Below are 15198 nucleotides of genomic sequence, written 5' to 3'. Positions count from 1 at the left end.
ACAGAGGTGACAGGGGCTTATTACCTATATGGGGGATTCAGTGCCGGGGACAGAGGGGACTACAAGTACAAGGCTGACCATAAATCACACTTCACACAGAGGTGACAGGGGATTATTACCTATATGGGGGATTCACTGCTGGGGACAGAGGGGACTACAAGTACAAGGCTGACCATAAATCACACATCACACAGAGGTGACAGGGGCTTATTACCTATATGGGGGATTCAGTGCCGGGGACAGAGGGGACTACAAGTACAAGGCTGACCATAAATCACACATCACACAGAGGTGACAGGGGCTTATTACCTATATGGGGGATTCAGTGCCGGGGACAGAGGGGACTACAAGTACAAGGCTGACCATAAATCACACATCACACAGAGGTGACAGGGGCTTATTACCTATATGGGGGATTCAGTGCCGGGGACAGAGGGGACTATAAGTACAAGGCTGACCATAAATCACACATCACACAGAGGTGACAGGGGCTTATTACCTCTATGGGGGATTCAGTGCCGGGGACAGAGGGGACTACAAGTACAAGGCTGACCATAAATCACACTTCACACAGAGGTGACAGGGGCTTATTACCTATATGGGGGATTCACTGCTGGGGACAGAGGGGACTACAAGTACAAGGCTGACCACAAATCACACAGAGGTGACAGGGGCTTATTACCTATATGGGGGATTCAGTGCCGGGGACAGAGGGGACTACAAGTACAAGGCTGACCATAAATCACACTTCACACAGAGGTGACAGGGGCTTATTACCTATATGGAGGATTCAGTGTCGGGGACAGAGGAGACTACAAGTACAAGGCTGACCATAAATCACACATCACACAGAGGTGACAGGGGCTTATTACCTATATGGGGGATTCAATGTCGGGGACAGAGGGGACTACAAGTACAAGGCTGACCATAAATCACACTTCACACAGAGGTGACAGGGGCTTATTACCTATATGGGGGATTCAGTGCTGGGGACAGAGGGGACTACAAGTACAAGGCTGACCATAAATCACACATCACACAGAGGTGACAGGGGCTTATTACCTGTGGGGGGGGATTCAGTGCCGGGGACAGAGGGGACTACAAGTACAAGGCTGACCATAAATCACACATCACACAGAGGTGACAGGGGCTTATTACCTATATGGGGGATTCAGTGCTGGGGACAGAGGGGACTACAAGTACAAGGCTGACCATAAATCACACTTCACACAGAGGTGACAGGGGCTTATTACCTATATGGGGGATTCAATGTCGGGGACAGAGGGGACTACAAGTACAAGGCTGACCATAAATCACACATCACACAGAGGTGACAGGGGCTTATTACCTATATGGGGGATTCAGTGCTGGGGACAGAGGGGACTACAAGTACAAGGCTGACCATAAATCACACTTCACACAGAGGTGACAGGGGCTTATTACCTATATGGGGGATTCAATGTCGGGGACAGAGGGGACTACAAGTACAAGGCTGACCATAAATCACACATCACACAGAGGTGACAGGGGCTTATTACCTGTATGGGGTGATTCAGTGCTGGGGACAGAGGGGACTACAAGTACAAGGCTGACCATAAATCACACTTCACACAGAGGTGACAGGGGCTTATTACCTATATGGGGGGATTCAGTGCCGGGGACAGAGGGGACTACAAGTACAAGGCTGACCATAAATCACACATCACACAGAGGTGACAGGGGCTTATTACCTGTATGGGGTGATTCAGTGCTGGGGACAGAGGGGACTACAAGTACAAGGCTGACCATAAATCACACTTCACACAGAGGTGACGGGCTTATTACCTATATGGGGGATTCAGTGCCGGGGACAGAGAGGACTACAAGTACAAGGCTGACCATAAATCACACATCACACAGAGGTGACAGGGCTTATTACCTATATGGGGGATTCAATGTCGGGGACAGAGGGGACTACAAGTACAAGGCTGACCATAAATCACACATCACACAGAGGTGACAGGGGCTTATTACCTATATGGGGGGGAATTCAGTGTCGGGGACAGAGGGGACTACAAGTACAAGGCTGACCATAAATCACACATCACACAGAGGTGACAGGGGCTTATTACCTATATGGGGGGATTCAGTGCCGGGGACAGAGGGGACTACAAGTACAAGGCTGACCATAAATCACACATCACACAGAGGTGACAGGGGCTTATTAGCTATATGGGGGATTCAGTGCCGGGGACAGAGGGGACTACAAGTACAAGGCTGACCATAAATCACACATCACACAGAGGTGACAGGGGCTTATTACCTATATGGGGGATTCAGTGCCGGGGACAGAGGGGACTACAAGTACAAGGCTGACCATAAATCACACTTCACACAGAGGTGACAGGGGCTCATTACCTATATGGGGGATTCAGTGTCGGGGACAGAGGGGACTACAAGTACAAGGCTGACCATAAATCACACATCACACAGAGGTGACAGGGGCTTATTACCTGTATGGGGGGATTCAGTGCCGGGGACAGAGGGGACTACAAGTACAAGGCTGACCATAAATCACACATCACACAGAGGTGACAGGGGCTTATTACCTATATGGGGGATTCAGTGCCGGGGACAGAGGGGACTACAAGTACAAGGCTGACCATAAATCACACATCACACAGAGGTGACAGGGGCTTATTACCTATATGGGGGGGAATTCAGTGTCGGGGACAGAGGGGACTACAAGTACAAGGCTGACCATAAATCACACATCACACAGAGGTGACAGGGGCTTATTACCTATATGGAGGATTCAGTGCCGGGGACAGGGGGGACTACAAGTACAAGGCTGACCATAAATCACACATCACACAGAGGTGACAGGGGCTTATTACCTGTATGGGGGATTCAGTGCCGGGGACAGAGGGGACTACAAGTACAAGGCTGACCATAAATCACACATCACACAGAGGTGACAGGGGCTTATTACCTATATGGGGGATTCAGTGCCGGGGACAGAGGGGACTACAAGTACAAGGCTGACCATAAATCACACTTCACACAGGGGTGACAGGGTCTTATTACCTATATGGGGGGATTCAGTGCCGGGGACAGAGGGGACTACAAGTACAAGGCTGACCATAAATCACACATCACAAAGAGGTGACAGGGGCTTATTACCTGTATGGGGGGATTCAGTGCCGGGGACAGAGGGGACTACAAGTACAAGGCTGACCATAAATCACACTTCACACAGAGGTGACAGGGGCTTATTACCTATATGGGGGATTCAGTGCCGGGGACAGAGGGGACTACAAGTACAAGGCTGACCATAAATCACACTTCACACAGAGGTGACAGGGGCTTATTACCTATATGGGGGGATTCAGTGCTGGGGACAGAGGGGACTACAAGTACAAGGCTGACCATAAATCACACATCACACAGAGGTGACAGGGGCTTATTACCTGTATGGGGGGATTCAGTGCCGGGGACAGAGGGGACTACAAGTACAAGGCTGACCATAAATCACACATCACACAGAGGTGACAGGGGCTTATTACCTATATGGGGGGGATTCAGTGTCGGGGACAGAGGGGACTACAAGTACAAGGCTGACCATAAATCACACATCACACAGAGGTGACAGGGGCTTATTACCTATATGGGGGGATTCAGTGCCGGGGACAGAGGGGACTACAAGTACAAGGCTGACCATAAATCACACATCACACAGAGGTGACAGGGGCTTATTACATGTATGGGGGGATTCAGTGCCGGGGACAGAGGGGACTATAAGTACAAGGCTGACCATATATCACACATCACACAGAGGTGACAGGGGCTTATTACCTATATGGGGGGATTCAGTGTCGGGGACAGAGGGGACTACAAGTACAAGGTTGACCATAAATCACACATCACACAGAGGTGACAGGGCTTATTACCTGTATGGGGGGATTCAGTGTCGGGGACAGAGGGGACTATAAGTACAAGGCTGATCATAAATCACACAGAGGTGACAGGGGCTTATTACCTATATGGGGGGATTCAGTGTCGGGGACAGAGGGGACTACAAGTACAAGGCTGACCATATATCACACATCACACAGAGGTGACAGGGGCTTATTACCTATATGGGGGATTCAGTGTCGGGGACAGAGGGGACTACAAGTACAAGGCTGACCATAAATCACACATCACACAGAGGTGACAGGGGCTTATTACCTATATGGGGGGATTCAGTGCCGGGGACAGAGGGGACTACAAGTACAAGGCTGACCATAAATCACACATCACACAGAGGTGACAGGGGCTTATTACCTGTATGGGGGGATTCGGTGCCGGGTACAGAGGGGACTACAAGTACAAGGCTGACCATAAATCACACAGAGGTGACAGGGGCTTATTACCTATATGGGGGATTCAGTGCCGGGGACAGGGGGGGACTACAAGTACAAGGCTGACCATAAATCACACATCACACAGAGGTGACAGGGGCTTATTACCTATATGGGGGATTCAGTGCCGGGGACAGGGGGGGACTACAAGTACAAGGCTGACCATAAATCACACAGAGGTGACAGGGGCTTATTACCTATATGGAGGATTCAGTGCCGGGGACAGGGGGGGACTACAAGTACAAGGCTGACCATAAATCACACAGAGGTGACAGGGGCTTATTACCTATATGGGGGATTCAGTGCCGGGGACAGGGGGGGACTACAAGTACAAGGCTGACCATAAATCACACAGAGGTGACAGGGGCTTATTACCTATATGGGGGATTCAGTGCCGGGGACAGGGGGGGACTACAAGTACAAGGCTGACCATAAATCACACATCACACAGAGGTGACAGGGGCTTATTACCTATATGGGGGATTCAGTGCCGGGGACAGGGGGGGACTACAAGTACAAGGCTGCCCATAAATCACACAGAGGTGACAGGGGCTTATTACCTATATGGAGGATTCAGTGCCGGGGACAGGGGGGACTACAAGTACAAGGCTGACCATAAATCACACATCACACAGAGGTGACAGGGGCTTATTACCTATATGGGGGATTCAGTGTTGGGGACAGAGGGGACTACAAGTACAAGGCTGACCATAAATCACACATCACACAGAGGTGACAGGGGCTTATTACCTATATGGGGGATTCAGTGCCGGGGACAGAGGGGACTACAAGTACAAGGCTGACCATAAATCACACTTCACACAGAGGTGACAGGGGCTTATTACCTATATGGGGGATTCAGTGCCGGGGACAGAGGGGACTACAAGTACAAGGCTGACCATAAATCACACATCACACAGAGGTGACAGGGGCTTATTACCTATATGGGGGATTCAGTGTCGGGGACAGAGGGGACTACAAGTACAAGGCTGACCATAAATCACACATCACACAGAGGTGACAGGGGCTTATTACCTATATGGGGGATTCAGTGCTGGGGACAGAGGGGACTACAAGTACAAGGCTGACCATAAATCACACATCACACAGAGGTGACAGGGGCTTATTACCTATATGGGGGATTCAGTGCCGGGGACAGAGGGGACTACAAGTACGAGGCTGACCATAAATCACACATAACACAGAGGTGACAGGGGCTTATTACCTATATGGGGGATTCAGTGCCGGGGACAGGGGGGGACTACAAGTACAAGGCTGACCATAAATCACACTTCACACAGAGGTGACGGTGGCTTATTACCTATATGGGGGGATTCAGTGCCGGGGACAGAGGGGACTACAAGTACAAGGCTGACCATAAATCACACATCACACAGAGGTGACAGGGGCTTATTACCTATATGGGGGATTCAGTGTCGGGGACAGAGGGGACTACAAGTACAAGGTTGACCATAAATCACACATCACACAGAGGTGACAGGGGCTTATTACCTATATGGGGGATTCAGTGTCGGGGACAGAGGGGACTACAAGTACAAGGCTGACCATAAATCACACATCACACAGAGGTGACAGGGGCTTATTACCTATATGGTGGGATTCAGTGCTGGGGACTACAAGTACAAGGCTGACCATAAATCACACATCACACAGAGGTGACAGGGGCTTATTACCTATATGGGAGGATTCAGTGCCGGGGACAGAGGGGACTACAAGTACAAGGCTGACCATAAATCACACATCACACAGAGGTGACAGGGGCTTATTACCTATATGGGGGGATTCAGTGCCGGGGACAGAGGGGACTACAAGTACAAGGCTGACCATAAATCACACATCACACAGAGGTGACAGGGGCTTATTACCTATATGGGGGGATTCAGTGCCGGGGACAGAGGGGACTACAAGTACAAGGCTGACCATAAATCACACATCACATGTGCTGGGCTGTAGTATACCATGCTGGGCTGTATTTTACCATGCTGGAGGGGCTATATACCATGCTGGGCTGTATTATACCATGCTGGGGGGGCTATATACCATGCTGGGCTGTATTATACCATGCTGGGCTGTATTATACCATGGTGGGCTGTATACCATGTGTTTCTGGGCTATACACTATGCGGCTGTGTTATATACCATGGGGGTACATTTTACATTAAATTCTATAAGGGGAGGCTGTTATATAATATGGGGGGCTACATTATATTGTATGGGGAGGTGGGCTGTATTATATTCTATAGGGGGGCTGTATTATATTTATTATATTCTATGGGGGCTGCATTATATTCTATGGAGGGGCTACATTATACTATATAAGGGGCTGCATTATATCCTATGAGGGGGTTGCCATATATTCTATGGAGGGGCTGCATTATACTATATGAGGGGGGACTGCATTATATTCTATACAGATATTATATCCAGCCCTGCATAGACTCAATATTAGATAACAAATAGCAAATAACTTTGTTGCTCTATGAAGGAGGGGGGGGCCTGAAAAATTTCTTGCACAGGGGCCCACTACAGTCTATGTCCGCCCCTGCACTAGTGTGAACGCAGCCCCACTCATGCAGCCCCTAACCAGGAGCCCCCATACATGCTCCCAATACATTGTATTATCATTACCACAGCATAGCACAGGGCACAAGTTCTTCTAGTGAGGCGGGAAAGATCACTGTATGACAGAGCAGCATGCGGACATAGTCTATATTATGTCTGCAGACTGGTCCCATACAGCACATCCCTCGCTTCCGAGCCTGCTCAGTGCCGCTGAACGGATTCCTGCACACGGAAGCACATGGATCCGTGTTGTCCTGGATCCGAGCTCCATAGAGCTCCATGTTAATTCCAGACGTGTAGCCGCGGATCCGTGCGTCTCCCTGTGTCTGTGTGTTTTTCAGATGACAAAAAACTGCAACAAGTTGCGTTTTTGTGCATCTGATAAATATGCAGACACACGGATCTGTGGGAAAACGGTGACATCTGGATGCACAGTCCCATCCATCACCACTGAAAGTCAATGGAGACGGAAACGGATCCGTGTGCATCCAAAATATACAAGTGTGACACCAGCGTCACCCTATATAATGATAGGGGCTGGACCTAGATCTCTGCACAGGTTTTACCTAAAATCACTTTATATTACTTCCCCCACCCTTAGGGCTCACACTCACTAGTGAGAGACTCGGACGATTCTCATGTGAGTCTCTTGCATGGAAACCTGGCGCTGCCGCCGGCACTCGGACCGGAGGGCGTGACTGCATAGAAATACATGTAACCGCACGCTCCGGTCCGAGTGCTGGCGGCAGTGCCAGGTTTCCATGCGAGACTCACACGAGAATCCCGTGCGTCTCTCACCAGTGAGTGTGAGCCGTTAGCAGCAACACCTGCCGCCGTCTCTCCTCCTCCCTGCAGTGTCGTCCTGAATCCTCCTGGCCCTGCGTTCAACGGGATCGTTACATAGCGGCGCTGACGCTGTAACGGAGGAGGTAACGCCCCCACTGGCCGCAATGCTACTAACGCATCCAAAATCGGCCTGATGCGTTACTTCATGACGCCCCCACAAATGCTGCAGACCGCGCTCCAGGGGGCGTCATGGAGTAACGCATCAGGCCGATTTTGGATGCGCTAGTAGCATTGCGGCCAGTGGGGGCGTTACCTCCTCCGTTACAGCGTCAGTGCCGCTATGTAACGATCCCGCTGAGCGCAGGGCCATAAACGCAGTGTGAACCCGGCCTAACACTATGAGAAGACGATGATATACCAAGCAATGGGCGGAGCCTGTCCTCCTGCACACACCATATACTGTATGTATACGCCACGGAGGAGGGGCCAGGAGAGTGCAGCTTTATACCGGACTAAAGGTAACGCACAGCTCACTGCAGATAATGATGATGATGATGACAAGCTGCTGCGTCCCTCCTCTCACACACAGTCACACACTATATGTGCCATGGAGGAGCTGGCAGGATAGATCTGGGACTGAAGGGTTAACTCCCCTGCATTTATCCACAGCTCCTCCTCTCCTGACCGCTCCTCCCCCAGATGAGTCACAGTCAGGCTTCGGTAAGCTGGGGCTGATACTGCTGAGGCGCCAGGAAAAAAAAAAAAAAAACGGCTCGTTCACCCTGCAGAGCCGGCTCATTTCGTTCACAGCAGGGAGCCGGCTCTTTGTATCGGATCGTTCACGAACGACACATCACTAGTGATGAAGATGAGCGCTCACCTCTCCTCTCCAGATCTTCTCTCCCGTTCTCCACATATTTCTGTAGATATTCTATACAGATATTCTCTATATAATTCTTGTTTCTCTCCCCCACTTGTAGATCTGGGCTGTTCCATCTCTGTGTGCTGATCTGAGCCTGGGCCATGGTGGGGACATATGTCCACGTCTGTGTGTCCAGGGCAATAAACTCTCTCCCATCATATCCGTACTGATCATACCCAGTGATCCCGCCGTCATCTCTCAGCTCACAGCCGAACATCTCCTGGTAGGAATGGAAACCTGCAGACAAGACAGGAACATGTTACACAGCACAGAGATCAGCCTGAGGATCCTGACGATCCAGTGATGAATGTGCCCGGTGTTTCCATAATCCCCGATATCTGATGTGTGTGATCGGCCACAGATATTGTAGAGCAGCGGAGACATCGGGCACCGACCACAGTCTGACGTCACTACATGAGACCGTGTGACCCCTCAGTGACCTGTGCGCCATTTACCGCGGACATTACTGGCTCTTATTCTTTATCGCCGCCTTCTATGGCCCCGAGGATACAGCGCCCCCGGCGGCAGAAGCGGAGAGGGCGGCGGATGTATATGGGGCGGAGATTACTGATTCACACTTCCGTTTGTGACCATCAGTCAAGATTCGCCGATTTGAAAAAAAAAAAACGGATCCGTCATTTCTCTTGGCGGATCCGTTTCTTTCTGATAGACTTGCATTATCGGCGGATGTTGACGGATGGTCGTCCGTTCAATCCGCTTTTGTACGAATCCGCCAAGATTTTGGCGTCCGCTCAGCGGCCCGGACGGAGCATGTAACGTTTTTTGGTGTCCAGATCCGCTATTTCTGGATTTAACCCGCATTTCTGTCTGGTTGCTGGATAAGATTCTCTCTCTCTCATCCGCCGATCCGCTGACCCCCGTTTCTTTCAGTCCGCCTGCGGATCCGTTTTCCGCTATTTTGGCGGATTTTAACTGACAGAAAAAACTGAAGTGTGAAACAGGCCTTAGGGCGCCAGCGAGTCTCATCTGATAAGAGCATTTGCCCCACCCACACACAGCGCTGTCTTACCATTGGTGGGAGCGGGGCTGCTGAGCTGTGATTGGACAGTAGATCTGTCTGTCATCAGCAGGGGCCGCCTGCGGAGCGGTGACGTGTCCGAAGCTGCTGCACGTGACCAGGCAGCAGACAGCGCAGGTCCTGGAGGAGACGGATCTGTACGCGCTGTGCAGCTGTCAGTCACCTGTGCACGCTCCTCCCCACACACCAGTTAACCCCCGAGCAGCCGGATAAGTAACTGCTGCGTCTTCCTGCGACATCTCCCGTCTGTCAGCTCGGAACTCAGTAACCCTGAGGACACTCGGCTCAGCAGGAAACCCCACTAATGTCCTCTGTGTGCAGCTCCTGCCCCTGTGCCCCCTCCATTCCCCGATCTGCTCTTCTACCTGTGCCTCCTCCATTCCACGACCTCCTCCTCTCCTTCCTGTGCCTCCTCCATTCCACGACTTCCTCTTCTCCTTCCTGTGCCCCCTCCATTCCCCGACCTCCTCTTCTCCTTCCTGCCCCCTGTATTCCCTGACCTCCTCTTCTCCTTCCTGTGCCCCCTCCATTCCCCGATCTGCTCTTCTTCCTCTGCCTCCTCCATTCCCTGACCTCCTCTCCTACCTATGCCCCCTCCATTCCCCGACCTCCTCTTCTCCTTCCTGTGCACCCTCCATTCCCCGACCTCCTCTTCTCCTTCCTGCCCCCTGTATTCCCTGACCTCCTCTTCTCCTTCCTGTGCCCCCTCCATTCCCCGATCTGCTCTTCTTCCTCTGCCTCCTCCATTCCCTGACCTCCTCTCCTACCTATGCCCCCTCCATTCCCCGACCTCCTCTTCTCCTTCCTGTGCACCCTCCATTCCCCGACCTCCTCTTCTCCTTCCTGCCCCCTGTATTCCCTGACCTCCTCTTCTCCTTCCTGTGCCCCCTCCATTCCCCGATCTGCTCTTCTTTCTCTGCCTCCTCCATTCCCTGACCTCCTCTCCTACCTATGCCCCTCCATTCCCCGACCTCCTCTTCTCCTTCCTGTGCACCCTCCATTCCCCGACCTCCTCTTCTCCTTCCTGTGCACCCTCCATTCCCCGACCTCCTCTTCTCCTTCTTGTGCCCCCTTCATTCCCCGACCTCCTTCCTGTGCACCCTCCATTCCCCAACCTCCTTTTCTCCTTATTGTGCCCCCTCCATTCCCTGACCTCCTTTTGTCCTTCCTGTTCCCCCTCCATTCTCTGAGGTGACCTCCTCTTCTCCTTCCTGCCCCCTCCATTCCCTGACCTCCTCTTCTCCTTCCTGTGCTCCCTCCATTCCCCGACCTCCTCTTCTCCTTCCTGTGCCCCCTCCATTCCCCGACCTCCTCTTCTCCTTCCTGCCCCCTCCATTCCCTGACCTCCTCTTCTCCTTCCTGTGCCCCCTCCATTCCCCGACCTCCTCCTCTCCTTCCTGTGCCCCCTCCATTCCCCGACCTCCTCTTCTTCTTGTGCCCCCTCCATTCCCCGACCTCCTCCTCTCCTTCCTGTGCCCCCTCCATTCCCTGACCTCTTCTCCTTGTGCCCCCTCCATTCGCTGACCTCTTCTCCTTTTGCCCCCTCCATTCCCCGACCTCTTCTCCTTCCTGTGCACCCTCCATTCCCTGACCTCCTCTTCTCCTTCTTGTGCCCCCTCCATTCCCTGACCTCCTTTTGTCCTTCCTGTGCCCCCTCCATTCCCTGAGGTGACCTCCTCTTCTCCTTCCTGTGCCCCCTCCATTCCCCGACCTCCTCTTCTCCTTCCTGCCCCCTCCATTCCCCGACCTCCTCCTCTCCTTCCTGTGCCCTCTCCATTGCCCGACCTCCTCTTCTCCTTCCTGTGCCCTCTCCATTCCCCGACCTCCTCTTCTCCTTCCTGTGCCTCCTTCCCTGAGTAATACAATGTACTCAGCTTTTCACCTTTGCCTATACGAGGGTTAACCCTTTCCTTCGCCTTCTGCATTTAGCCTGTGCTCTTTTCCCAGTGTTATTTCTCCTGTGCAGAAGAGGAGGTCTCGGTTAACCCCTTCACATCGGCCACTTCTGTTCTCAGCCCCCTCTGGCTTTTCACCTTCACTCTATGGCCATAAACTGTGATAAATAGAATTCTTGGCCCCTTGTCTGATTTTCCTCCCACCCCAGTCTGACCAGGTTATGGTTGTGTTCGCACTATGTCTTTTACACCGTTTAAAAATTGACCGTTTTTTAGCAGAAGACGCCTGAAAAAATGATTTTTGTCCATGGAGTTTTGTGAACCTAATGTCACGGGGTTACCGCAATGGAGCGGAGCCAGAAGACCGCAGCATCTGGTTGCTCCTACTACGCTGAGAAGAAGCACTTCTCCAGTGTATTAAACTGGTTTATTTCTTCCAGCAGAACAGGGGTTAATCGGCCATATTGGAAAACTGCATTCAGCTGTGCTCTGTTAGCCACTCCTCTTCCCTATAAAATCTGGGCTCGATTACCAAGGCATTGTCAGAGTTAGCAATAGCTACATGATCTTGGAGTTGGAGGAGAAGCTGGTGTGAAGGAGAGCTGGAGGAATTTATTAGCCACTACTGTTTGGTTTGTACGCTTGGAAATTCCTCATCCTTCCCTGTTTTACGTTCTTCCCCCTCCCTACACACCCTGGTGAATTCCTCTGTTATATCTGAGTGTATATTTTGTGTGTGTGGAGTTCTTAGTTTACCCTTGTCTTTGTTCCCCTGTCTGTCAGGGTGGTGCACTGCGGTACACAGTAGCGCCTTTTTTCCCCGTGTGGGGGAAGGAGACAGATGAAGGGCCGATCTAGGAGATAAAGCAAGGTGGAGGCCCCGGCATCTTCGCCATCTGAATTATCCCGGGGAACAGGGCGCCCCCTAGTGTTAGGGCCAGGAAAGGTGCCCCCTGGTCCCAGGCCACTCGCCAGTCAAATCGTGGCACCTAAAGCATCTTTTACTTCTGTTTCTGGTTGTTTCCTGATTGTTTTTTGATCTCCATAAAGAAAAGAAAACTTGTATAATTTGTGGCAAAATGCTCAGAAAAAAGTGCAAAAATATCACCTTATCCTTCCCATTAACGTCTACAGTAAGTATTGAGCTTTCCTGGAGAATCTACAATCTTCTTTGCCTTCTTTGTGAAATTCTGAGCATTTAAAAGAAGCTGAAAAGACTGAGGAGATTATTGCACAATGTGAACAGCTGGTTTTTGCAGCGATTTTCGCTCCACAAACATCAGTGTGAACACATCCTACAAGGCAATAAGAGAACGGCTCGGTCAGCAAATTTTGGTGAGGAGTTTTCGGACCCTGTATCCGACCTTCAGAGACCCTCTGTTCTGTCATCACTCAATAATAATAATAATAATGAATCGGACGACAACAAAGCAATAATCCAGATCCACAGGAACACACGAACGTGGGGTCCGGCTGATGAGACCTCTGTGTACCCGGAGACATTGCAGTTCTGTAATGTGGGGGTCCGGCTGATGAGACCTCTGTGTACCCGGAGACATTGCGGTTCTGTAATGTGGGGGTCCGGCTGATGAGACCTCTGTGTACCAGGAGACATTGCGGTTCTGTGTCCCCAGATACAGCGGACTCTGCTGACGTCCGGCTGCATTACTTCTTGGCCGCTGACCCCTGATCCTATCCACACAACTAGCAGTAGCCGTGGAGCGAACCTACAATGATCCTAGATGCCTCAACACAGCCGGAGAGCTAACTAAGCCTAAAGCAAGAAAGGGGAAATCTAAACTGCCCCAGAGAAGACCCCAAAGGAATAGATAGCCCCCAAACATATATTGTCGGTGAGACAAGATGAAAACACAAACACAGGCATGAAAATAGACTGAGCAAATGATGGGGCCCACACTGACTGGACAGGAAAGGAAAGATACTGTCTGCAATCACGCAAAAAACCCTGCAAAAAGTCCAACATGTCTGATGCAAAAAACACTGAAGTCACACAACTTCGCCCCCCCACTATATTAGCACTCTGTTATATTCTGAAAGCAGAGCAAAAAGAGACCAATCTAACGGGATAAAACAAACTGGCACAAGCAGTAACATTTGGGCGGTGATTCAGCACAGCCCCAGCCGGAGCTGGCTGACCCGCACCAAGAAGAGATAGACAAAACCAGATCAAATGCAAACAGAAGAGCAAATAAACCACTTAGCTGAACATGCAGGGACAAAGCTGGAGAAATCAGACCGCAGGAGGAACAGGAAGCAAATCACCAGCAGGGATAGAGGAAGTCGGCTGTCTTAAATCCCAATCTGAAACCCCAGATCTCCAATCGTCATCATCATTATCAGGTGGCAAGCCTCTGTCAATCAGATCAGCTCCATTACCTCCAGTAACCACCAGAGGGAGCCCAGAAAGAGAACTCGCAACCCCTCTGTCGATCTGACCAGCTCCACTACCTTGAGTAATAACCAGAGGGAGGCCAGAAAGTGAATTCACAACACATGGGATTTCTTGAAGGTATGACGCGTCCAACCAGCAGCATTTACTGACCGTGGGAACATACCCCAATTCTTCCTATCAACATTGTGTTATATCAGCCGATGACGGCGGCTGTGATCTCCTGTGATAGCTCGTTACTGCTGAAGCCGAGGAGACGGAGACGTCAGGAAGCCCACGGGAAGGAATTATAGGGGGGTATTTTACATTTATTTGGACTCAGCTAAAAGAACAAAAATAAAAAATACAGATTAAAAATGAAAATCGTCTACAACTTAAAAAAATAAATCAAATTGAGATTGTATTTTTTTGGCAAAATGTCCCAGCTCTAGATGTATAATACGGCCGACACCCTGCAGAAACAAACACCATCGGTGTTGGCACCAGTCATGGCCATTTATCCCCCATAGATTCTGCTGTCAATAGCAACAGCATCTAAATGGTTAATAGAAGGAGGGGGATCCCACTTTCATCCACTCAGCACCCCGACACCCCTAATTGTGAGGAGCGATGGTTTCCAAGTAACAACCTCTGGGTGAGACAGCTACGGTGGCCTGTGAGGTCCCGCCATCAGTAAGGTGTACAGGACGGGGGTCAGGTGACACTGACTGGTCTGATGCACATCAGCATAAGACCGATATCACACTGGCGTGTGTGATGTGAGAAACTCACACGAGTCTTTCGCATCCACACCCGAGACTCGGAGTGGAGCGTGCGGCTGCATGTATTTCTATGCAGGTATTTCTATGCAGCCGCACGCTCCGGTCCTGAGTGCCGGCGGCAGCGCCGGGTGTTGGTGCCAAAACAATAACAGAAAAATGTTTTCCATTAAAAACGCAACTTTTATGTAAAAACAGAAACACATATTTGTTGTGGCCTCGTCCAGGATGAGATGAGCTATAAGATGGTCACACAGTGAGGACCGGAACAACAGAAAAATGCTGTTTTGTCAACATTTCACCATAGAAGTGCGGCACAAAGATTGATGTAAACCGCACAGGACACCGAGACGCCATCACTCGGCTCCGGTCACACCAGGAGGATTTGGTGAGTTTCTGATGTTGCAGATTTTCTGGATTATG

General features: G+C 50.9%; 1 protein-coding gene across 2 annotated transcripts in view; it reads right to left on the bottom strand.

The window, feature by feature from the left end:
* Positions 1-15198, bottom strand: part of LOC141048421 (class I histocompatibility antigen, F10 alpha chain-like) — a 490026-nt gene that overhangs the window by 64467 nt on the left and 410361 nt on the right. For both annotated transcript variants that reach the window (XM_073543971.1, XM_073543970.1), the window contains exon 3: positions 8632-8910. In XM_073543971.1, the coding sequence (XP_073400072.1) occupies positions 8632-8910 (279 nt within the window). The remainder of the gene's footprint in view (positions 1-8631; positions 8911-15198) is intronic.

Source organism: Dendrobates tinctorius, unplaced genomic scaffold, assembly GCF_039654945.1.
Source record: "Dendrobates tinctorius isolate UK_male_01 unplaced genomic scaffold, ASM3965494v1 ptg000135l, whole genome shotgun sequence".
Taxonomy (NCBI): domain Eukaryota; kingdom Metazoa; phylum Chordata; class Amphibia; order Anura; family Dendrobatidae; genus Dendrobates; species Dendrobates tinctorius.
The sequence above is the reverse complement of the archived record's forward strand: the minus strand, read 5'-3'. Positions and strand labels throughout refer to the sequence as shown.